We start from the raw sequence: 26,871 nt of genomic DNA, 5'->3' as shown, positions 1-26,871 counted from the left end.
TGAGGAAACTCCCTCTACCAATACAGATTGGCCCCTTTTCTGTAACGTACAGGCTTCCCAGCAGCCTAGCACTGAAAGGTTGTGTCTTGCCCAGAGTTACGCAGTCAGTAGCATCGGAAGTGGACTTGACCTCAGGTCTTTCTGGCTTCAAGGATGGCTTTTTCCATCCACTGTGCCATGTTGTCTCTAGTTTTAGAAATTCATTCATCTTTATAGTTTATAAATAAATAAATACAAACATATAAGGGGATGGACTCCAAAATTTCCTATTGAGCATGCTCAGGATAAAAAAAAAGTTTAGAGATACTGGATTTAGACAACAAAAAAAAAACCAAAACCCGTAACTTGTTAGAAATCGCACATCGGTTAACTTTGAGCAGTACCGCACGCCGTCTCGCCATCCACCTCAGGCTCCGCCCAGTTCCCGCTCGCTGATTGGATGGGGGTATCTGGCCCGCATCTCCCGGTGCCGGAAGGAAGGCGGTAGTGATTCTATTCTTGAAAGGGCCCTAGGGAAGGCTCAGCCGGGGTGGTGGCCTGCCGGAAGGAAAATGGTGAGTTGCCGCCTGGGAGGCGGGAGCGGGGGCGGAGGACTGGGCTGGCCGGGTTGGGTTTTCTCAGCCCTGTGGGGTCCGACTGTGAGATGTAGGGCCGCCCCGAGGTGGCGTGGGGTGGAGGGGGTGGGGGTGGGGGGTGGCCCTCCTCCGCCTCGCTAGGCCTTGGCTCTGGTCCCGTGCGCCCTGGTCTTTTCTCCTCACCTAACGGCCGCCGCAGCCTCACCCTTACCAAAGGGCGGGCCCCGAGGCCATGGCTTCCCGACTCCTGAGAGATGTGGCCTCTAGCGAGACCTTCCCGGCCCCCGACCCGTTGTGGGCTGAAAGGCGTCTCTGTGGAGTGGAGGTGGGGAGAGGAACCTGGAGCCGGGGCGGGGACGACGTCGGGGGCCCCGCGGGAGAGAAGGCTGGAAGCCTTCTGGGGAAGAGGTCCAGTGCTCTGGTTCTTGGGCCTGTCCCTCTGCCCACGCCCTCAGGATTTCTCTTGTCCATAGGTAACGGCCATGAACCACCCTTTCATTATCTGAGCCAAGAAGCCTGAAACCGAGGAGGCGCCTGAAGTGGTGGCAAAAACTGCTTCGTGGGCTCCAGGGCCTTCAGCCTAGTGCTCCTTAAACCGTGTCTTTCTCTCCCTGCAAAAGAAAGTATAGAATTGAGGGGTTATCTTGACAGCTCAAGCCCACGCGTCACTCTAGTCTTGATTATCTGGATACTTTGGTTCACATCGTCCGAGAAATTACATTGACTCTCTTGACTCGTTTACCTGACTCGTAACGCTTCTTTTCGGTACTGGAGATCATTTTAGAAATTTTTAAAAGGGTATGAGTAGCTAGTATTTCTATAGCGTTAAAGCACTTTACCAATATTTTCTTATTTTTACCCTCACAACAGCCCTATTTTGCAGATAAGGAAACTGAGGCAGGGGTAGTAACTTAACTAGGGTCACACTGCTAGTGTCTCAGGCTGGATTTGACCTCAGGTCTGAACAGCAGATGCAACTCTCTGCTTACTGCCCCACCCACCTAGCTGCTTATGTCAGACTGCATGCTTAAAATGGGTAGTTGAAACTGATAGATAACCTGTTTTAGCAGAGACATCATAAGATCTTTGCTTTAGAGCTGAAAGGGATTTTGGAGGCTATCTAGTCCAATCCCCTTCTTTTACAGTTGAAGCCACTAAGGCCCAAGTTTAAGTAAGTGATTTACTTGAGATTACATAGGTAGTAAAGGCAGCTAGGTGATGCACTGGATAGTGTTGGGCCTGGAATCAGGAATGACTGGCTTCAAATTTGGTCTCAAGACATTAGTGGCTGTATAACCATGGGCAAGTCATGTAATTCTGTTTGCCTCAGTTTCCTCATCTGCTAAAATGAGCTGGAGAAAGAAATGGCAAACCACTACAGTATCTTTGCCAAAAAAAACCCCAACTAAATAGGGTCAAGAAGAATCCCCCCACAACCAAACAACAACACAGGTAGTTAGGAGCAGAAGTGGGATTTTAACCAGGTTTCTCTAACTCTGGAGCCAATGCTTTTTTATCATACCACTCTCTCCATATCTTTGTACACTAGATGTATAAATGCTTTTATTTTACTCTTAAACAGTATGTTTCTGTGATTTGAAAGTTGACCTCAGAGCCAATGAAACTACAGGTCCACACCCTATTCCTATCTAACTGTAGCTTAATATAATTCCTTTATGGCATTTAGAAGACAGAAGATTAGAAAGGAAGGCATACAAATAAATCACATTCTTGTCTTTCTAACTATGAAGAAGAGAAATTAAAATATTTTTCTTGGTTTTCCTTGAGCACCTATTGTCCCCAATCTAGTTTTGAGAGGTTATAATCTCTAAAGTTATTTTAGCCCAGATATAATACTTTCATTTTAATTGGACAGCTCTCCAGTGAGTTTATTATTAAGACTATAATGGTTACCATCTCAGGGAGGAAGAAATAATGACTTAATCTCTAGTTTTCAAACACACACACACACAATCTCTGTGAAAGAAAGAAAAGTAAAGTTGGGGGGAGTGGAGAATTAGTTGGATATATGCTTCAGAAAGTGGCAAGTGAATTCTTAAGATCTGGGAAAGTTGATCTAATAGTTATTTCAGAACAGGAGACATAGAGGTGGGATATGGAGGATACCTGTGCTAAGGCAAGACCAAGGGGTGAGGAGATAACCTTGGAGTAAGGCATGAAATGAAATGGCCCTCAAGCCTGCCTGAGCTAGTAAGCTAGAAAGGATAGTTAACAATCAAAGCATCGAGGTGTGTGCCCCCATGGGACCCACCCCCCCATTCCAAAAATGAAAGGGTTAAAACATTCCATTTATAGTTTCTCATCTTGGTAGATAGGGATTTGGTGAGTAGGAAGTGAATGTAGCATGTGGGATAGAGTACCAGCTAAACAGGTAGATTTCAAGCCTCTGACACCTACAACACATGCCTGTGCAACCCTAGGCAAGTCATTTAACTTTAACTTTGTAAGACTGTAAGTTTCGGTGCAATTGAGTTTATGTTGATACAGGGGGTTTCCTCACCAAAAATTCTCTGATATTAATGAAATCATAAGAAATTAAACAATACTGACAGGGTTGGAAGTACTAATTTAGTAATTCCCAGAAAGTACATAGGCCTACCATAAGTGCTGCTGTTGTGTAGATATTAGAATATAATTTTTAAATCACTAAACTCTATATTATTTACTCTAGCCCATTTCCTAATAGTATTTTTGGTTTTTCAAAATGAAATCTTACCTCCTACCCTTTTCATTATACCTTTTTCTAATATGCTTTCCTATCTCTTCTCAATTTTTTTATATTATTGCTATTCATTTGGAGCCTTCAGTAGTGACAGCACTTGATGGGAGGTACATTTTATATTTATTTGCATAACTGATTAAATGTGTATAGGGTATATGATAACTAGCACAGGAAGCAAGCAATAGTTCCTGTTAGGGGTAGCCCTGAAATAGGCCAGTACCTTGTTGGTTTAGGTTTGATGTTGAAATTAAATGAGGCACTCATAGGTTATTCAGCAGTGAACAAAATAAGGTTTACTTAACTGTAATATAAGAAGAGTATTCAACAAGGATGCTCCAGAACATACAGAAACATGTGGTTTGGGAACATCTACCAAGTTCAGTGAGCCCTGAGCCTACATAGGTGTGTCCTTTTTATGCCTTTAGGTGATCAGAAAACTGTTATCATTGGAGGCAAAGCTTGAACCTTAGTCCCCTTGGGCCTATCAAGACCCAGGGATGGCCTTGTCACATTTCACAGAAAAGCGGGCTTCAAACCCATGTGGTCAGGCAGGTTAGTGACCCTGGTAGAGAGTGATGGTCACAAGTTCCTACCTAACATATCTTTTATCTTTTTTTTTTTATGGGTAGTTATCTACAAATAGCTCTAAAAATTTTTTTTTTTAGTTACTTTGGCAAATAAATAATAAGCCATTTTAGATGGTAAAGTAGAATTTCACAAGTATTTTGTAATGCCTATTGAAAATTACTGAACCAAACAGGTTATTAAGATAAGTTTGTACATCACAAAAATTAAAGTAAACTTTAATTCACTTTTTTATAGTGGCATATTTCCTAATATAATTAGGAAGTTAAGAAGTGATGTTTTATTTTTGAAATTATTAATACTAAAGGTTAATCATATTAAAATAATTGAGCATTTTAAATATCTGAATTCAGCTTTTAGAATAATAGTGGGAAAAGTACTGATTCTGGAGTCACAGGACCTAAATTCAAAGTATACTCACTTGTGTGACTGAGTACAAGGCACTTAACCTCTCTGGACATTAGTTTCTTCTGTAAAATGAGGGAGATGGATTACACAACCTTTGAGGTCCCTTCCAGCTCTAGATATAAATTGATCTGGCTAATTATGTTAATGATTAAGTTCCTTGAGGTTTCTTTTATGAGCACACATAATGGACATAGTCCTGTTAGCTTCCAAAGGTCAGAATGTGTGATTCCTTTCTTTGGCTAATATTTGTATCTTTCAGAACATTTTAATTCATCTGTCAATTCAATTTTAGAGCACAATCTAGGTTTCTTTATGGAGAGTGAATATTAAGAGTTCTTTTGAAAGTTGAGAGATTTATAGGTTTGGATTTGAAATAAAGACATATGATGGGAGCAGCTAGGTGGTGCAGTGGATAGAGCACCGGCCCTGGATTCAGAAAGACCTGAGTTCAAATTGTTAAGGGCTAAAATTCTAGCTAAACTGTCTAAAATATCTAATGAGTGGTCGCCAATAAATTATAAGCTTTAGCAAGAGTTAAACTTTTAAGCATTTATTAAGGAGAATAAGAATTTGGTAAAGAGAGAGAAAAAGGCCTAGATTCCTATCTATTAAAGGGAGAGCACATTTCTAGCTCCGCTCTCCACCAGAGTCCAAAGGAAAAAGCGCCAGTCTCTTCCTTCCTCCTCCCACTAGCCCGCGTCACTTCCTGACTCCTGGTCTTGCCCTCAAAGACCTTCGCTTCATGGGCAGAACTCTTCTACAGTAAGTCTCCAGCAGGTGGTGTCATTCCAATCGTTACAAAATCCAGCCTCAGGCACTTACTAGCTGTGTGACCCTGGGCAAGTCACTTAACTCTCATTGCCCCGAAAATTTTTTTTAAAAGACATATGATGGCTGATATCTAAAACTTGTAGAAAAAATAATAAATGTTAGGGATAGTTCTTTAATACTTCAACAGATAAATTATTTTATCCACATGATTACTCTCTCTAGTGGTACAAATCATACAACCCCTCCTCACATACTGATTTTGTATCTTTTATCCATATTCTCCCATAAATCTTCTGGAGGACCCAACCAACATTCCAGATTGCCTTCTGGGTTTCCTGATAGTATGTGGGTTATCCACGAAGGATTTATACTGTCATCTTTGTTCTTTCCACAAGACTGGCTTACCATATTTTCTGGTCATTTATCTATTTGATGATATCTTTAATACTACTGTTTTGTTGGTAATACGCAGCTCTTTATAGTTACCATGTGGATCACTGCCTTATGAATGACCTGTGACTTTTAAAATAAATCTTATTGAATGTGTGTGTCTATGTATGTATATAGCACATGCACAAATCTGTCATTTCCAAGTAACCAAGAAGTTAAGTGAAACAGACTGACATTAACCATATCTACCAGGTTATGCCAGACTTACAGAAAGGAGTGAGGTATTCATTTTCCACTCTGTAGATTCAAGATTGGTCATTTCATTAATCTGAATTCTGATGTTATTTAATGTTATATCTCTTTACATTATTGTGGTTATTGTGCATATTCTCTTGGTTCTGCTTACTTTATTCTATATCAGTTCATTTGCCATTTCTTCCTGTACAGTGTTATAAAACATTTTTATAACAATTTGTTCAGCCATTCATTTCCCAATTAATGGATAACCACTTTTGTTTAGAGTTTTTTGCTACCATTATTTCCTTTTGTCTTGATTTCCTTAAGGTATTCAGCCACTAGTAGTATCTTTAACTTTAATTCTTTAAAGACTGTAGCATTCCATAATTCCTAGCTATATATCATCCTTGGAAGACTATTGGTATTTTAAAAGAAGATGACCTTTGTTTCAGGGAGAAACTGAGGGAAAATGGCAGTTACGTAACATGGAGAGATTGACAGTAGTGTCTTTTCTTATTTGCTGTCAGAATACATGTGCTCAATTAAGTAGATTTATGGATTATATAGTTTTAAGTAACCCATACAAAACAAACATGTGGTTTAAAAAAGATTCCTGCAAAGAAACCCCAGATCAAAGATAGTACTAATAATGCAAACCAAGTGATCAAGAAAATGGCAAACTTATGCCACCCCTAGTAATAAATGTTCAGCCACATCAGATCTGACAAGTTGCCCCCCCCCAAAAAAAATGAAGTTAGCAAAGAGATAATTTGAAAAATATGTTTAATCAGCGCAGATAATAATGCATCTCTTCATTGTGGAGCTACGTGAACTATCTTTTTTCAGCCACAACAATGATTAAAATCAGTTGTTGAAATAAATTAAACTTATAATCAGGCCAAATCTCTGTCACAAAGTGTTAAGCCAAGGTTTTAAAAAATAATGAAGCATATTCAATCACATTGATCTTATAAGCTGTCTTAGTAATAAAATATTTTATAAGAGTAAAATATATTTGTGTGGCACTTAGAAATAAAAATTTTAAAATTTATTTCTATGTATTTTATAATATACATAAAATTTCTTAACAAAAAAAGATCAAAACCTTTATATGATTTTTAAAAAAAAGATTGGAGGGGGCAGCTAGGTGGTGCAGTGAATAAAGTACCAACCCTGGATTCAGGAGGACCTGAGTTCAAATCCGGCTTCAGACCCTTGACACTTACTAGCTGTGTGACCCTGGGCAAATCACTTAACCTTCATTGCCCTGGCCCCCCCCCCAAAAAAAAAAAACCTGACAAAAGAAAAAAAAAAGATTGGAGACCTCTGGACTAGACAAGAGATCGTCTTTATTCACTTGTTTTTTTCTTTGTGGATAGTCCAAACTCTTTAGAGTGATTATGTTTAAGGAGCCTTGGCAGTGTTCCAGTTCTTCATACACTCAGCACAATTTGATCTGCAAAGAAGAGTATATGAAGGACCTCATCATCTTTTTTCTAGGTATAGGTTGAGTTGGTTGGCCTCAGGGGTGCCTTTTTATCTTGAAATTCTGTCATTATGATTCTGTGACCTCTGGATAATCTCTCATTTGAACTTAATACAGAATATCTTCCATAAAATCATTGGTGAGAATACATTTTATATGGTGCTTGATATTCATAATCAGAGAGAATTCAAACAAAGTTACCTCATATCTTTCAAGGACTCTTGTGTGATTTTTTAACACAAGCATAGGAGTCCCCTTATTGGAAGAGAGTTTTTAAGTTTTTTTAAAGTTTTTAAGGTATTTTGCTCTATTAAGTCAGATCATTATCTGTGGTCAGCACAAAATAAGCACAATATGTGTTGTATGTTCTCTTCATTTTTCAGTAAGTTACATGATTAAAGATTTGGTCTGCTATAGAATATTATTTGTGAAGGCCTAGCTCTTTTTTATACCTTTTTCAAAGACACTCTGGGTAGGTAGTGATTATTCCTCTAAAGAATGGTAGTCACATGAGTTGACAGCTATCGACATTTTCTTGTTTTATTTTTCATATGAATATTTTATATTTTCCAGTTACATATAGATATAATTTTCAACATTTGTTTTTATAAGATTTCTAGCTTCAAATTTTCCTTCCTCCCCTTCTTGATTGTTTTGTCGGGTTTTTTTAAGTAATAATTGGGGGCAGCTAGGTGGTGCAGTGGATAAAGCACCAGCCCTGGATTCAGGAGGACCTGAGTTCAAATCTGGTCTCAGACTCTTAACACTTACTAGCTGTGTGACCCTGGGCAAGTCACTTAACCCCAATTGCCTCACCAAAAAAATAAAGTAATAATTGGGTGGTACAGTGGATAAAGCACAGGCCCTGGATTCAGGAGTACCTGTGTTCAAATCTGGCCTTAAACACTTGACACTTATTAGCTGTGTGACTCTGGGCAAGACATTTAACCCCCATCACCCGCCAAAAAAAAAAAAGTAATAATTATCTGTAATTTTATCCAAGTGTTAGTATCATCCCATCACTCAGATTTCTCAATAGCTGATCCCTTAGTGCTTTCAAAATTGTGTCACACCCTGCATAAGTCTCTTCTTTTATAATTGGTCTAGTCGTGCTGCTCTTACTCTATTTTTCTGAGTACTATTTCTTTTTTGTTTTAATAATAATAAACATTTTATTTAAAGTTTTGAGTTCCAAATTCTATCCCTCCTTCCCAACCCCAGGAGGTAAACAATCAGATATAAGTTGTACATGTGCAGTTATGTAAATCTTAGTACTATTTCTACTTCCACTTACAACACAATAAAAACTATAAGAGTCCAAATATGGTGACTAAAAAAGCCATCCAAATCATAGATGGAGAAAAGCTTTGTTATATAAATCTTTTCTATTCATCTTTTTTGATAATTCTTACAATTTCATTAAGTTCTCAAGATGATTACTCTTTTTTTTTTTCAGGGCAATGGGGGTTAAGTGACTTGCCCAGGGTCACACAGCTAGTAAGTGTCTGAGGCCAGATTTGAACTCAGGTCCTCTTGAATCCAGGGCTGGTGCTTTATCCACTGCGCCACCTAGCCACCCACAAGATGATTAGTCTTAATGGGATATCTCATCACATTTTCTGAAGACTTTTTTTTTCTTGTCACTACTTGTTATATAGAATGAATACTGTATGTGATATTTCACCATTCTTCTGTGAAAGATTTTTGTTTGTAGTCTAAAACAGTATTGCCTTTGACTGTAGTATCTTTCTCCTTGGCAAAGCAATCAGTATTTTCTTGCTGAGGTGGTTTTTAGACTTTCCTGGCCACTTCATTGTAGTGATTGGTTTATATTGTTTAGATTTCCTTAGGAAATGATAATAGCTGTGTTATTGTCTTTTATCCATTTCCCATTTTTCACCCTCAATAGCTTATATAAATATGGCAATTTAGAACTAATTTTGGTAATGATTTTGATCTTCATTCTAAGAAGTGGTCATACTGCACACAGCTGATTCAAAAAGGAATCCCACATTTGTAACTAATTGTTTTCTGTGATTTAATTTCATTTTTTGTGATGTTACTTGATGTTTGTTATGTCTTGAGTCTCTCCTTTAAGAGTATTCATGATATGCATGTGTCAGATGTCTGTACATTTCTTAATCATGAATCACATTTTCCATTTTTGATTTGCTTATTTTAATGTTTTTTCCTTATACCTACCTTTGCATTGAAGTTAGCAAGTATTAAAGTTTATTTCAATTTAATTTGGAAGCTCTTAGGGGGTTTACTTCTTTATCTTCATTAGAATTTGGCACACAAACTAGTTATTTTTATTGTGGTCTTTTTGCAAATGCACCACAATACAAGATGCTCAAATGTTCTTTGAAATGATGTTTCTTGTTTACCCACTCCGTTATTTGTCTTCCAGTGTCATTTATAGTGTCAATATTTTTATGATTCATTTCCTCTAATAAGTCAACTAATTGGGCCCTAGACAAGGATTTCATATTTATAGTACCAGCAGTTAAATTAATGTTTACAGATAGTCTAAAAACTAATGAGCATTCTCTGCCCCTTTTTCTTAACTCTGCCCCTATACGCTCATGAAGGAGGTGAATAGATAGTAGCCAGGAAGACCTAAGTTCAGATCCAGCCTTAAGATATATACTGTGTGGCCTTGGGAAGGTCACCGAACTTCTATTTGCTTCAGTTCCTTTATCTGTAAAATAAGATTAATAATAAAACTTCATATGGTTGTGATGAGGATAAAATTAGATAATATTTGTAAAGTGCTTTACAAACCTTAGGTGCTATTATCATTGCCATATAGGACTAACCCATTTGTATTTTTCTTTCTTACATGAGTTGCCATGGCCATAGAATTCATCACGTAGTGACTGGTTAATGTACTGATCTAACTCATACATACTTACCTAGTCTGTAACTAAGACCAGAATTTGAACCTTTCTAGCATGGTAGAACTAGCCAGAGCTTACATTCCACTGGTAGAGTCTTTGGGAGTCACCTTCACACCTCAGTGAAGCATCTTAAGGAGAAACAAAAGACAATAAATGCCCCCCACCCTTAATCTAAAATAAATTAACCCTTTTAGTTTTCCTAATAGTTGTAAAATGTTTTCCTTTGCTGGTTCTCTCATAAAACTGGAGCTCTACTTTTCAACTATTCCAAAATGATAACTGTTGACTACTTCCTCAAAAATATCTGGTGAAGAAAATTCCATGACCTTGCTTGATAATTATTCTTGCTATAGTTATAGTCAGGAAGTAATTTCTTTATGGTATCTAATAAAATCCATTCAATTGACATTTTAGTCCTCTTTCCCTTTATTTTTTTCTACATTGCACAGAGTAGTTTTTATTTTTCATAATATCTAATTGGTATTCTGGTACATTGGAAAGAGCATTAGCTCTGGACTTGGTGGACCTGGATTTTAATCATGGCTCTACTCTTTACTATTTGGGTGACCTTGGGCACTGGATCTCAGTTTCCTCCTCTGCAAAATGAGGGAGTTAGACTGATTTCCAAGGTTCACTTCCAACTTGGAGTGGCTCCAAATTTTTCCCCCTCTTCAGGCTGTATTAACTCTTTAGTCTTCTGTAATATGGTGTTTTCCACACCTTCAATAAAAAGTTACTACTCTTTTCATAGACCCTTTTGGAATTCTTTGCATACCTCAGTTGTGTGCTCAACTGTGAACAAAAACTTCACCGATGCTAATTATAACTAGTTATTATTTCTGTGCCTTTGTATTCTGTGTTGTTGTACATATTCTGAAACGTACTTTTTCCTCTCAGATATTGCCACCTCACTTAAACCCTTGAACTTCCCCTTTTGCTGTAGGGTAACTTTCTAAAGAAATTGTGTAATCTTATGTTTATGGAATTTTTCCTCCCTGTGGAAAATATCCAGTCTATGTCATCTGTTCAATCAGGGCAAGGAGAATTAAGTAATCCCATGCATCTACATGTAGTTTAACCATATCAGATAGGGAAAAAAAGTTAGTAAGATATTTAAAATTATTAATGGGCAAAAACTACTCTTCAATTATCTCACTTCTGTATATTTGGCATTTGTATTCATTTACTGCTAATGTCCAGCTATGTATAGATTGCTTATTTACATGTATGATTTTTTTTTAATTACATATTGAAACTATTTCATTTGTGTGTGTGTGTGTGTTTTTTTTCCCAGAGTGAATCTCTGGTGGTTTGTGATGTTGCTGAAGATCTAGTGGAGAAACTGAGAAAGTTTCGTTTTCGCAAAGAAACTAACAATGCTGCTATTATAAGTAAGCTCAACTATTGTCAGCAAAGTTATAGTCTTATACATGTTTGATCTTTCACTAAAAGCCACAGGTCATGTAATAAATTTTTCTAAAGTAATTTCCCTTCCCAATTTTTTTTTCTTTTCATTTTATTTTTCACACAGAAGCAACACCTAAAAGTCACAAAACAGGGGAAGAATGATACTCCAAAGTTGTGGCAACTCCTAGTAAAAATTAGTTTGTGTTCATTCCAAGTGGCTTTTGGCTTAAATGTTATAATATTAAAAATATATGTTTATCTCAAATACTTGTAAATGTTTTTCCTACAAGGATAAAGGCGATATGGTCTACCTTTATCTAGATATAGTGATATTCAGAGGCTCTTTAAGTATTTAGTATGTCTACTTTTTTCAGAACTAGGAAGCGACTGTTTAACAGGAAATATCACTTTTTCCTAAATCTACCAAAAGATGGGAAGAGTAGTTTGTGTCTTGCCTTCCCCCATATCTCATCAGTAGTGCTTTTGAGTTTCAAGACTCTTCTTCATGAGCAATATGCGAGTCTGATGAAAAAGGTGAAGTCAAGGAGAGATAGGAATATAAATTGTGTAATCTGTGCTTCTTAACTAAAATGCATGTGGCAAACTAAAGCAAATTAATAGTGATAACTCTGTAACTATACTTATGCTACAAATTAAAAGTCCAAACCAGTCTAAGCACACAGTTGTGAAAAATGAAACTGCACGTTTTGTTGCTTTAGTGATTTCAGTTTTTACCCCATATGGGAGGCTATTCTAAATCTTTTTGATCCATAATGTCTGATTGAAGGTTTGCTATAATATTAGCAAGCAATTTAAAAGGAAAATTTATTTCAAATAAAATAAAGAGGTGGCATTAATGTCCTGACTCAAGAATTCTTAATAAGCCATCCTTTTTCTCCATATTGTCCAATTTTCTTTCTATATTGTTTAACTTTTGTCAACAGTTCATTCATTCCATGCTGGGTATATATCATTCTGACTGGTGCAAAGTTTAGCCCTTTTCAAATCTTCTCAGGATTAGGGTAGGAAATTAAGCATTTGAACTTTAAAAGACTTCTTTGTAAAATATATAGAGGTAACTAAGACAGCAATATTGTAAATAAGCAGATTAAGTGCTGCTGGTTCCTAAAATAAATGTACTACAGGTACTAGCAATAAACTTGATTATCTGTGAGAATCTTGCTTTTAAGGATTGACTATAAAAATATAATTATGCCAAAGAACAAGTATTAGGTGAATAAGTTATCTGTGAGTTTGATTCATGTGCTTCCTGATCAGTTTCCATTTTAGATACTTAAAAAATAAGTCCAGGGGATGGGAAAATTAAATTCATGTTAGATGTGCACAAATTCATGTGTATTGTATTTTTATTATAGTGAAGATTGACAAGGATAAACGGCTGGTAGTACTGGATGAAGAGCATGAGGTTTGTCAAATCACTTAAAGATAATCTTTCATTGTTGTTCAATCACGTTGTCATATGAAAAATGCCATCTTTGCTGTGTGTAATTTCCCATATAACATTTAGTTATCTCTTTCAAATGTGTGGTCACTCCATAAAAAAATTGTAATAATTACATTGTCTTGCTAAGTAAAGAAAATTAATTATTTTATTTTGTGTTAAGGAAATCCCATCTAATAAACTTAATCAAGAAAGTGTTCCTTTTATCAAATGAGTTGTGACAAGCCCTTAAGATCAATTTTTGCTGAGCTGCTGCTCAACCAATATACTTTGGCTTTCTATAAATTACATATAGGAATTGTGCCTGGTATTTCATTGGTATAGAAAACTCACTACCAATTCAAGTCACCATCTACTCAGCAACTTAGAAGCAGAGTTGCCTAGAACACTCAAGTTAATTAACAGGGTTACAGAGCTATTATAATTTGTCAGGTGCCAAATTGGGTCTTCCTGACTCCAAGGCCAAATTTCATTATCCTTTTATAAACTTAGTTTGGTAGATGAATTAAAACTTCATTCTAATTGTTTTTAATTCAACTTAGTAAAGTGAAAATTAATTAACTTTTTTAACTCTAGAAGAAACAAATGAAACTTATTTGGAGAAGAAAGAATACTCATTCATGCACTCAGCAATGGGGTTCTTGAAGTTGGAGACCTAATAGAGTTCATATTTCTGTTTATCAGCCTTGTTTAGTCAGCATAGTTGAGGTTAGAATAGATGTTGATTAGATTAGATGGTTGGGTAGATAGAATAGATAGCTGGTTAGACTATATCTTTACTAACCTAGAAATTAGTTCCTTCTATAGATGTTCAATTTAGTCAAGTTTTGCTTTACTTATAAAGGTTGTAAGTCTTTAATTATATTATAATATTGTTGCATTTTATTCTGCTAATTACTTATGCCCAAGAACATTCTCAATCATTGCTTTTTGTTAAATTGCCAGGGTATTTCACCTGATGAACTCAAAGATGAACTACCTGAACGACAACCTCGATATCCTTTTTGTTTTTAAAAATTATTTATTGTTTCCTCAAGGAGCAAAAGAGAGAGAGAGAGAGAGAGAGAGAGAGTGAGTGTGTGTGTGTGTGTGTGTGTGTGTGTGTGTGTGTGTGTGTGTGTGTGTGTGTGTGTGTGTTCATGCATATGCATATATATATATATTTTCAGTGTTTTAAAAATCTATATTATGGTAATTGCTGTTGTATTATAGTTTTATTTCATAATATTAAACTTTTTTAGTTACTATTTTATAATAACATGGGAAAATGTAAAATAATGTAGGTGAGGGGGGCAGCTAGGTGGCTCAGTGAATAAAGCACTGGCTCTGGATTCAGGAGGACCTGAGTTCAAATCCAGCCTCAAATACTTGACACTTACTAGCTGTGTGATCCTGGGTAAGTCACTTAACCCTCATTGCCCCACAGAAATAACAACAGCAACAATAATGTAGATAGGAGCCTAGTTTAAATTGTTTGAAAAGGAATCCAGTTTTTCTAATCTGATGTCCTTTTAAAAAATATTCTTAGGGGCGGCTAGGTGGCGCAGTGGATAAAGCACCGGCCCTGGATTCAGGAGTACCTGAGTTCAAATTCAGACTCAGACACTTGACATTTACTAGCTGTGTGACCCTGGGCAAGTCACTTAACCCCCATTGCCCCACCAAAAAAACCCAAAAAAAATATTCTTACTTAGGTACTAAAATAGTTGGTTTTTTCCATTTCCTTAACTTAAGAAAAACCTTCATTGTATATAGTTATAAATATCAGCATGATGATGGAAGAGTTTCATACCCTCTGTGCTTTATTTTCTCTAGTCCTGTTGGTAAGTATGATTCTCATATAATGTATGTATGTAAAGAAATATATCCTAATAAAGGTGAATTATGTTAAATGATGCACTAGAAGATGAAACATGTCAAATTTCTTAAATTTGTCATGTTGTATACATGATATAAATGTGAATATCACTGTACAACAGAGTTTTCTTTAAGGTCAGCCTATATTGAACTTATCCAAGAGTATTATTAATGAAGGTTATCATGATATAGTCCCATGGTATAGATTTTGTGAATAGCATGAGTGCTAGATGAGACACATACTATAGGATTTGGATTTTCTCTAAATACAAACATTTGAACTTTAGGTTCCATTTTTATTATTTTTAATTGTTAAAATTATTTGAGTTATGAAGCTTTTTCTTGAGTTGAAGATCAATTACTGTAAATTTTTTATTTGTTCTCAGATTCAGGGGGGCTTTTTTTTTGAGGGGTGAGGCAATTGGGGTTAAGTGACTTGCCCAGGATCACACAGCTAATAAGTGTTAAGTGTCTGAGGCCGGACTTGAACTCAGGTCCTCCTGACTCCAGGGCCGGTGCTCTATCCACTATACCACCTAGCCCCAGGGGGGCTTTTTTTTTTTAATTGAGATAATCAAAACTAATTTCTCAAGACTTTTCTCCACACGTAGAAAGTTTAGTCTACCAATTCACAGATTGGTCAATCCATTTGCAAAATATAGTGGCCTACTTGAGTTCAGAATAATTTTTGATCTGTGAAGTTAGAGGAAGTAAATAATGGACAAATATATTGCAGGTATCACCTTTCAAAATATTGAATTAGTCTTTTTTCCCCCTCAACATGAATTCTGAAATATCTGTCCATTTCTGGTAATGTGTAGATGTAACAGTTCTAGAAGTATTATTGGTAAGGGCTTTTTAAAAGTATATTATATGTAGTAAATTGAAATTTGATGAAAAATTTATGTTCTTCAAATTTTCATGTATTCTTAGTTTTTAATTTTTGTTTTTTCTTACTAAATCAAGTATCATTTTAAGGGAAGTATGTATACTATATAAATACATACATTTCAAAGAGCTAATGATTTTGTTTTGTCATTTATTTCTTGTTGATTTGGTTAGTTTATCAACATTTCAGTTGTTATTCTATTAGTATATTTTTCTTTTCTTGGACCCTTTCCTTTCCCATACCTAATGATTAGGAAAACTCATTGCAGTAATTGGAACAGAGGCTCCCTGAGTTGAAGAATTTTAAGAATGATGATGGAATTTGATCATTTTCTCCTCATTTCAGTTTCTTCATTTGGTGGTATATGCTGCAAATGACTTATTTATGTAGTTAGGCCTATGTGATACCAGGATGACTGGAGCCATTTGATGAAGCTATAGTCACTGTCTCCTCTTCTAGATGTTCACTAACCACTTCTTTAATAATTTTGGACTTTTGCCATGAATCACTGTTAAGGTCACTGGCATATAATTTCCATATCATCATGTTCATCCTTGTTCTCTCTCTCTCTCTCTCTCTCCCTCCCCCTCTCTCTCTCCCTCTCCCTCTCCCTCTCCACCCACCAAATCAAAATATTTATCTTTCTGCAGTTCTGTGGTACCTCTACAATTCTCCCTATTTCTTAAGATATCACTGAAAGTAGCACATAGTTCACAACTGGCACACCATTGGCACATCACTACTGCTGAAGTGGCTCATTGGTAACATTTTGAATTCATCAAGAGCAAATCTGTCACTACCTCCTTACTTAGGCCCAGTATCAGGCTAGCCTTTGTTCTGTCCTTTCCAGGACACAGGTCATTCTCTTAGGCAAAGATAGCAGAAGCAAAATAAGAATGAGCATCTCTACCTTCTCTCTGTAGTCAGTTATCAACAGCCCATCTGCCCTGAGTAGTGATAGTCATCTTCCTTACCCCAGAATAACTTTTTAAAATACAAAACAAAACCTCATTTTGTTGTCCTTAGCTTTTCTCACCACCCTCACCTCATTCAGCATACCAGAATTCTACAGTGCATTTGTATTCATCTTCTGTTGCCAGTATGTCTTTTAAAAATCTAGTCTGGTGGATAGAGCACCGGCCCTGGAGTCAGGAGTACTTGAGTTCAAATCTGGCCTCAGACACTTAACACTTACTAGCTGTGTGACCCTGGGCAAGTCACTTAACCCCTATTGCCTCACTAAAACAAAACAACAACAACAACAACAAAAAATCTAGTCTGGCTGGTGAATTTCCTGTGTATCCATATAATCAGATTGTTTCAGTGTCTTTAGAATTTCATTCTTCAGAGCTGCCTGTCCCTTTTAGGCTGACTTCCTCGATAGAATTTTAGTGCATGGGATCCTATCTATCCTTCTGTACTCTTTGAAATCTGCTTCCCAAAATCCAAGGTGCATGTAGAGGCAGCATGGTGTAAGGCATAGAAAACTGGCCTTGGAGCCAGAAGTACTTGGATTCAAGCCCTGCCTGTCATACCTACTAGCTGTGTCACCATTGGCAAGTCATTTCACCTCTTGATGCTGTAGTTAACTCTCTAAGACTATAAATTGCAGAGGATGTTCCAACATGCATTGTTAAGACAGACTTTCCTCATCTGGGTGTTCTCTATACCAGTGCAATCACAAGTCTAATCTCTATCCCTATATATATGTATTTATATACATAGAAAATCTCTAAAAGAATGAATCATTTCCCCAACTAGCTTATGGAGAGAAGACTTTTATACTTTTCTATCCCCCACAGCATCTTAACAGCACCTTGAAAATTGAAAGGCTCCATTACAGTACATGGGGATAGTCCAATCAGTCAAGTTTAGATACTCCAGCTATTCATAATGAATAAGCCAGAATACAGAGTCATCTTGTGTTTTTCTTAACTTTAGGATTGCGAATCAAAGCAGCAGTTGTCTGAACCTTGACTGCTTTGCTTATGTTTGCTTTGAATGGTGTTAAATATAATTTAATTGCTTCTTTTGCATGCTCATGTGCAGTCTGGTTCTTTAATATTTCAGTGGATCTCATTGCCATGGTTAGTCTCTTCAGTAGTGCAGATTATGTCTCATCTGCTTATATTTCTTTTAAATAGACTTTATTTTCTAAAGTTGATATTGTGAGTTATCCATGTGAAACAGCCTGCTATTTGAAACTTTTTTCCTCAAAATAAAAAATATAAATATTAGAATTAGAAGAGGGGGAAAAATAGAGCCTTATTTGATTCTTGTCCATCATATCTTTCCTGTAAATTTTCTACCAGGTTATCTACCCAGCATTAGGAGATCTTCCTAGTGATGTAGTATGGTGTAATGGAAAAAGCACTTACCTTGGAGTCAAAAAAAGACCTACGTTAGAATCCTGCCTCTGACACTTAACTTGCATTGTGACCTTGGAGAAGTCACTCACCCTCTGATTTTCAGTTTCCTTATCTGTAAGATGGAGTAATAATGTATGTAGTACCTAATCTCACAGAGTTGTAAGGGTCACATGAAGATGTTGCACTATATGCACATAATGTCAGCACTTGTTATCTCTTAGCACTATAGGAGTACCAGTGATACAAGCCTGTTCTTCTATTCCTCATTCCTCATTCTCACCAAACAACCAGTTTCTGACCAGAGATATCTTTGATATCATCTCAAGTCAAGTCAAGCTTTAATGAGAATTTGGTGTGGTACATATGAATATGGTACATGTGAATTTAATTGTATTTTTTAATATCAAAAGAAATTCTAAATAGATGTGACAAAATTAAATGTAAGTAAAGAAAACAATTTTTCACTTTTTCTTTCTCAAATTCTAATATCTCCTCCTTACCCTCTTTTCTAAACTACAAGGGTGTAAACCTGAACAACAGATGATGTATGCTGGGAGTAAGAATAAGCTAGTCCAAACAGCTGAACTAACCAAGGTATCATTATTTCTTTCCTTCTTTCTTTAGTGGGGCATTGAGGGTTAAGTGACCTGCCCAGGGCCACACAGCTAGTAAGTGTCAAGTGTCTGAGGCTGGATTTGAACTCAGATCCTCCTGAATCCAGGGCTGGTGCTTTATCCACTGTGCCACCTAGCTGCCCCCCCCCCCAAGGTATCATTTTGATATTTGATTTGCTTTTTGAGAATATGCCTGGCAGTAAATGAGCCTTAACACTCATCATTACAGACTCAAAGACCTTAATCTCATCAGAGTTGGCTCAAGGAGGGAACAACATACACACTCAGTTGGAGAAATCTATCTAACCCCGCAGGAAGGGGATAAGGAAGGAGGGGTAAAAGAAGGGAGGGCAGATTGGGGGAGGAGGCTGTCAGAAGCAAATCCCCTTTGAACAGGGATAGGGTGAAAAAAAAATAGATAATAGAGTAAATATCATGAGAAAGGGAATAGGATGGAGGGAAACAGTTAACAATAGTAACTGAAAAAGAGAAAAGGAAAAAAATTATACAACAAATATTTATAGCAACTCTTTGTGGTGGCTAAGAATTGGAAATCGAAGGAATAGCCATCAATTGGGGAATGACTGAACAAGCGGTGGTATATGATTGTAATGGAATATTATTGTGCTATAAGAAATGACAAGCAACCAAAAAAAAAAAAAGAAATGACAAGCAAAGAGAGTATGCCTGGGGGAAGCTAGGTGGCGCAGTGGATAAAGCAACAGCCCTGGATTCAGGAGGACCTGAGTTCAAATGCAGCTTCAGACACTTGACATTTACTAGCTGTGTGACCCTGGGCAAGTCACTTAACCCTCATTACCCCACAAAAAAAAAAGAGAATATGCCATTACAGAAGATTATTACTGATATTTGAATAAATCCAGTTCAGTGAGTAAGCTGTTTACTATGCAGTTAACTGTAACCAAAACTAGATGGTTTTTTAGAATCCAAGATTAATATTCTTGGAATACTTAAGATTATTAATGTTTTTTAAAGAACATACCAGTTTTCTTATACTAGGAGATTGATATAGGATTTAATAACTACTTACTGCCCTATTGAAGACTAAAAATATTTACTTGTTTCTCAAGCTCGTTTAACTTCCTGTGCCAGTTTTTAGTTGATAGTTTTTTATTCCTCATGTTATATTAATAAAAATTAGGTTAATTGGAAAAAAATTAGTTTATTTTTTAATATAGTATCAGTACATCTACCTCTCTTTTTCAGCTCCATCCCATTCCCCTGCTTTGCTTTTAGGCTTACCACTACTTCTTTCCACCCATCAGCCTGTATGAATGTCACTTCTACCATGTTTTTCTCTACCTTTTACCCTGAAGCAGCATCTCTGGTGCTTTATAAGGAATTTTTTGATCAAAGGTCTGGTAGACACAGCTAATAAATAGATCATGGGTAATTTAAATGGTTCTAGTCTGCCAGAAGTGGGAAAGGTAGAAAGACTATTTGTTCTACATTCTAGGGAATATTTCTTGGAACATATAAACTTTGAGAGTTGTGAAGATTTGGTTGGGGTGAATAGTGTTCTAATCCACTATAATCTATACCAGGGCTTCTTAAACTTTTTCCACTTGCAACCCCTTTTCACCTGAGAAATTTTTACATGATAGGTATATATGTATAATATACATAACCTTTTACTGTTGCCAATTTTTTCGTGACCCCCACATTCAGTTATGCAACCCCATATTGGGGTCACAACCCCAGTTTAAGAAGCGAGGATCTGGGGCAGCTAGGTGTCGCAGTGGATAGAGCACCGGCCCTGGAGTCAGGAGTACCTGAGTTCAAATCCGGCCTCAGACACTTCACACTTACTAGCTGTGTGACCCTGGGCAAGTCACTTAACCCCAATTGCCTCACTTTAAAAAAAAAAAAGAAGAAGAAGCGAGGATCTATGCTACAACACAGTAACTGCCATTGGCTATGTCCAGTCTTTTAAAATCAATTGAACCATGAGTGCCCTTGGCTATAAAGTTTTCAGAACTATTCTATTTGAGTTTTCAGAACCAATTTATGAATTTTTAATAGTAACTAGATACCTAACTTACACCTCTTTCAATCCTTTCAAGCCTTGGTAAATACTTTAAATTAATTCTCCCAAACATAAAAATATCAGTAATGGAACATCCCAAAAGAGGCTCAATTTGCTGTTCACAGAGGTCAGATTAGGTAAATGAAACTAAATGTTGATATGAATACTGTACTATTTAATTTCTTCTAAGTTTCAAAGTTTAACTTAAGCTTTTGTCTTTTAAGGTATTTGAAATAAGAAATACTGAAGACCTAACTGAAGAATGGTTATGTGAGAAACTTGGATTTTTCCACTAAAGGGAATGTCATATTACTCTTTAAGTATTTATGTACTAACCTGACTATACTGGAACCAGACATAAATACTTATTTATGCCTAAAAATGCACTGTTAATTACAATTTTGTTTCCTGCAGTAAATAAAAAAGTCTTCAATTGTGCAAAGTTTGTACAAAGGAGGAGATTCTTCTTATAGTAATGAAAATTTTGAAAGTGTTTCCTCATATCTGTTATTGTTTAGTGGAATACTTCTGCAGGGAATTTTTGCACTCTTGTGACTAATTTCTATAACTTCTGGTTCAGAATTTGTTACTATTTTCAAACACCTTTGGAAAGTGGGTATTTTGCTTGTGATGAGCAATAGTTGCCTCCTTTTGAAAAATACTGGATATTAGTATAGTGTTACTTGTGAGATATGTGAAACACATTTAAAGGCTTCAATGACCCAAATTTGAGCCTATAAATAATATGACTTTAGAGTATCATGTATTCTAAGTCCTTTTTCATTAATTCTGGAACTTGTTTAGTTTACTACATTTTTCTTCCATATCCTCCAATTATTCATAATTATCAAACAATATTGAGTCCTATGGAGTTATATTGAAGGACAAAATTCTGACTCTAGAAAGTAGCATCATAGTCTTCTAAAAATTAGTGGGTTATAACTATTAAGGACTTTGATTATTAGTTTAATCATTTCCAAATTTCTTAAAGCATATGTTTAGCATTATTTTGTTTATAACTTGAGTATTTCCTGATGTCATATGAGTGTTAGTCATTTTAAACCTGTTAATACTGTGCCTTTGATTTGTTAGCTTTAAAATTAATCTTGAGAGTTTTACACTGCCAGTAATCCAGGCTTGGTGAAATTAATACTTTTGTAAAGGGTCCAAGTAAAATGTTTTGTAGTGTCTAATTCTATAATTGAAATTTGTAATAAAACCAACTTCATTTCTGTAAATTCCAGCCATTTCCTTGCATTAGTGAATACCTGGCAGTTGAAAGTTAGGATTTTGTATGTGTCTGTGATTTAGATTTGTATCATTGGAAAGATGCATTGATCTTAAACCTTAGTTGTAGTCAACACAAATAATATGTCAATTAAATTAATATTGATTCTGTAATACTTTGGTTATCAGTTAGAATGACATTCCAAGCTTAAATGAATACTTGAACAATTGAGCTAGTCTTCATATATGTCATCAACATAAATTAAATCTTCCTATTCTGAAGAATACTTTTAAATATATTTTTAAATGTTTACTTTAAAATGTTTAAAAGTAGACATTTTATAAATACTTGCCAAGACATCGTCAATCAGTAATACAACAACCAAGTAAAATGATTAATCTTGTATCTGTTATTTTCTTAAAAATTAGCAAAAGTCCTTTTACAATGGATTCTATTTCATAATTTGTCTGTCTTTCAGATGTATGTGCCAACTAAATTTAGAGGTATTAAGGTTTTCTAATATTATTGAATGAGACTCTTTCATGACCTAAATAATTTACCATGTGTCTTCCTTAATAGGAAATCAGGAAATTAAAGGAAACAGGAAATAAGACAGATGGAAAAAAGAGAAGAAAGATTTTCATTGTTGTTAAAGACTAGAAAGGATTCTTTATTTCTTCCAGATAAAACATTACTTCCACAGAATTTAAGATTTTATAAATTTTTATTTAAATACATTATTTTTGTTCTTTGGGACTCTTCAGAAATGTCAATTAAATTCATAGGATCATGGATCTAGCACTGGAAGGGATTGTAGAGGCCATCTTGCCTACCTTTTCATTTTATAGATGAGTAACCTGAAGTTGAGAAACATTCAGTCACTCAAGTCATACCCTGGTCCTGGAATTCGAGAATTAGTTTTACCTTCTGTGCTAACATTAGTGTAAACATGTTTTTGACCGATGAAGTAATATTGTCTCAGATCACAGCAATAAAAGGATATAATGCTGTCAAAGAATGTATTTAATATTCTGCAGTCTTGAAATATAGGAAATTTTTGTCTTTTATACTAAGATCCTTTATACTTTTTGACCTATTATCAGTGAAATCATTGCTTTCATTGTTTTTCTAGTTGTGGCACTGGGTTGTGATAAGCAATCCAGATTCTTTAGCCTGATTTTTCCCTTTATGACCAGTGAATGCCATACAGACATTTAAAGACAGCTAGTTCAATGAGTTCAATGGAAGTGATGGGGTTTTTTCTTATATGAAATTAACTTTCACAAGTGGTCATCAAACCTGTAACCTTGGCCTCCATAGCACAATACTTTATTAGAGACACTTGAGCTAAAATGTTCTCAGACTTTTGGCCAGATTCCCCTTTGTCACTTCATTATTTTATTGTTCCATTTTCCAGAAATAGAACTAGCTGTAAAGGAACTAACTAGAAAAAAGCCATGGTCCTGATGGATTAACAGGAATAGTTTATCAAATTTTTAAGGAACAATTAATAAATTAATGCCAATAATACAACAAATTATTCTTAAAATTTGAGAATGAAAGCACTTTTTAACCCTAATACATTTTGGGTTTCTTTTAAAATGATTTTCATAAGCTCTTTCACAGGGTTGTTGAGAGGATCAAATGGGAAAATATGTATGAAAAACTTTGCAAACCTTAAGGCTCTATGTAAATCTTAGCTATTATCTTTATTCCTCTCTTTTTTCTTCCTCAAAGAATTACCACAGAATCCATTATTCCTTTTATTTTGTTCCATTTTGAAATATTTCCCACCTTCCAAATATGAACTGTTCCCATCTGGTTTGTAATCTAATTTATACTTAATAGTTCTTAATCCTTTCTTCATCTGGTAGCACTTTCAGACCTTGAGACTATTGGGAGGGTTACTGATCACACTTCAAGAAATAATTGCATCACAGGCATGACTTTAGTTACTTGCCGTCTAAGTTAGCATTCATTTCGAAATACTTGGCCTTACTTAATTTTTGCATTATTACAGTAAAAGTAAATTTTGTCAAGCTAGGACAAATTAATCATCCCCTTCTATATTTAGTTTATATGGGAAAGTCATCTACATTTGATGATTATACAGTGCTTAGCACATAGTAGGTGCTTAATAAATGATTGGTGGTTGATTAATTGATTTCTGTATTATAAAATGTCTAAATGTTCTCCAAGGAGTGGGTAGCATTTGTTTTCTGGTATTGGAGCAAATCTAGGAAAGAGTCTGTTAGCAATTTATTATTCTCAATTTTAGATTTTTTTTTTTAGACATCAGTTTTGTCTTATTGTTTCTGGAAATGTCTACTACATGCCTAATACATTAAGTACCCTCTTATATTTAAGCAAGTGTTGATACAATTAAAAATATTTTTATAGTAATATTAATAATAGCCTTTATAGCAAAAGGTATCACAACACTTATTTCCCCTAATAAAAACTCCTATTTTCAGGAGTCAGCCATAAAAAGTTGGTGTGCTCAGGTCTGAACTTTGATTAAAATCTCTGGTATTCATCTCTTGGTTCATTACCAAGTTTGATTTTGCTATTAAAAATTCATTGAGCAAATAAAGTTTGCAGGGTTTTTTAAGCACTTACTAATTAAAAATGGCTAGATTAATTTTCAGACATAAACATAATTACATAAATCATCATCCCATAAAATTGGACTAGTAATTTTGGATATTTTCATAAAAGTTTAAATGCTAGTATTTGGTGGAAATAGAGAATAATTCATGTTTTGTAATTACTCATTTAGTACTATACATTATCTCTAATTCAATAGATTAAGTTGACCACACTGGAATCTGGGATTTGAGCCTTTACAATTTATTGTGTAAAAGGTGAATCTCAAAATCCTCTGATCAAATTTTATTTTATATTTGAGGGGAAAAAAATTAACTTTTTATCTAATAACAAAGGGTCCCAAGTAGAATGTATTTAAACAAAACATAAAGTTGTTTCCTCTTATGCCTTCCTACACATAAAATAATTAGATATCTTGAAATATTTAGATTTAAAGGACTGAATTAAGTTTTCATTGAAACTGCAAATTTCCATAGCCACAAAGATTACTTGAACATTTTGAGAATTCTGTCATGCCAGGGCAAGCTTCCAGTGATAGAAATGTTCTAATACAACCTTATTTTATTAAGGAAGCTCGAAATATTAAGCTCAGGCTCATGTATCTTAACAGTTTCATGTAGTTTAACAGTAACAACTGGTTCAACCTCCTTACATTGTGTCAGTCTTTGCTATTTCATACTGCATGTTTATTTTAAATGGTCTCTTGCTAAGCATGATGTGTGTATTGGTTTAAATAAAATGTTAACAATGAAAGAACTTAAATGTTTCATCTTTTTTTCCCATACTACTTAAAATCTTCATTGGCAAGGCAGCTAGATGGCGCAGTGGTTAAAGCACCGGCCCTGGATTCAGGAGTCCCTGAGTTCAAATTTGGCCTCAGACGCTTGACACTTACTAGCTGTGTGACCCTGGGCAAGTCACTTAACCCCCATTGCCTAAAAAAATCTTCATTGGCTCTGTAGCTAGGAATGCTTGAATACCACAGGCTTCTTTTGTAACTAGGACAATTTGGGATGAAAAGGGGAATTCAATGCAGAATATGGGGAAGGTAAAAAAAAAATTTATTTGTAAGTTGTAAAGAGGTTTATGAAGTTTCCCCTGATGTCAAAATGGTTCATTTGCAGAACACTATTTAGAGACTACTGCCTTAGGCATTAACATTTTATCTATAAATAGAAGCAGAATACAATATTGGTCAAGGGATTTGATCTTTTGTTGTAAAGAGGTAAGGAGTCAAAAAGCACTGAATTGGGAGGGGGGGACATGATTATCTAGTAAATTTAGACAGTTGGTCATTATTTTTAGGGCCAATATTATACAGAGTATTGAACAAATGGAAGGATATTCCTGATTTGAAAGATAATATTTTCTAAGCAGATGTTTTCTACTTCATTCCTATTCTTCTGCCATTTCATTCTTATATATCATCTACAACAGAAAATGGGGGGGAAATCTCATTTTTCCAAATGTAAAAGTACAAGTTTGCCACTACCACAGGATTATTTGACTAGTATTTGTCATTTAGAACATCAAGAAGAGTCCTATTTGAAATGTATAGCTCGCATTTTAATTCAAGGAAAAAAAACAAAATCTAAAAATATTTTTCAACTAAAGATTACAATTTAATTACTAAAGTCATGACATCTAATAAAATTAAAATGTTATCCTCTGTAGGATTTTGATTTTTATTTTCCCATTGTGTAATATTTGAAACAAGTTAAGTGTTATTGTAGCTTAAATATTGTATCAACTTTTTTCTAATATATATATTTATATGCAATATATATGCATTTGTGTGTGTATGTCTAAACATATATAGACATACACTTTTGCATGAACTTTCTTTAAAATTCCTTGGCTAACTACTACCAAAAAGCTAGCACATGAAACAGGGACTGGAACACTGCAGTTTATTCACGACAGTCCACCACAGCTGATAGACATGTATGTCTCTTATAATTTAGCTAGTAATATTTATACCATTCTACCATTCACATAACTATTTGTTTTGTGAGGCAAAGAGTGTACTAGTTACCAAGCAGCTTGGACAAATAGACTGGTTACCACAAAAGAAGATGCTTATCACTTGTTGCCAAAAAAGGAATGTGTCTTTGTTTAGCCATTCACACTAGATCAAAGGGGACCAAAAATCTCTTGGGAGACCAAGATAAAAAGTAGACTTCAAGGGACAGCTAGGTGGTACAATGGATAAAGCACTGGCCCTGGATTCAGAAGGACCTGAGTTCAAATCCAGCCTTAGACACTTGACACTTACTAGCTGTGTGACCCAGGGCAA

At 35.4% G+C, this 26,871-nt stretch overlaps 1 protein-coding gene across 5 annotated transcripts; it reads left to right on the top strand.

Moving 5' to 3' along the window:
• The first annotated feature begins 446 nt into the window (after positions 1 to 446).
• On the top strand, positions 447 to 25,331 carry GMFB (glia maturation factor beta). Of its 5 annotated transcripts, none has more exons than XM_043982221.1 (8): positions 454 to 554; positions 3,404 to 3,425; positions 11,390 to 11,486; positions 12,879 to 12,928; positions 13,910 to 13,959; positions 14,705 to 14,787; positions 18,600 to 18,673; positions 20,965 to 25,331. In XM_043982221.1, coding segments are annotated over exons 3-8 (330 nt in total). In that variant the 5' UTR covers positions 454 to 554; positions 3,404 to 3,425; positions 11,390 to 11,485; the 3' UTR covers positions 21,037 to 25,331. The 5 variants fall into 5 exon arrangements, with proteins under 5 accessions (XP_043838153.1, XP_043838158.1, XP_043838156.1 ...); XM_043982222.1 differs by having other exon boundaries at positions 521 to 554; positions 3,397 to 3,425; XM_043982219.1 differs by lacking the exon at positions 11,390 to 11,486 and having other exon boundaries at positions 473 to 554.
• The last annotated feature ends 1,540 nt before the right edge of the window (positions 25,332 to 26,871 follow it).

Source organism: Dromiciops gliroides, chromosome 2 (assembly GCF_019393635.1).
Source record: "Dromiciops gliroides isolate mDroGli1 chromosome 2, mDroGli1.pri, whole genome shotgun sequence".
Lineage (NCBI taxonomy): Eukaryota > Metazoa > Chordata > Mammalia > Microbiotheria > Microbiotheriidae > Dromiciops > Dromiciops gliroides.
This window is presented reverse-complemented; position numbering and strand designations above follow the sequence as displayed.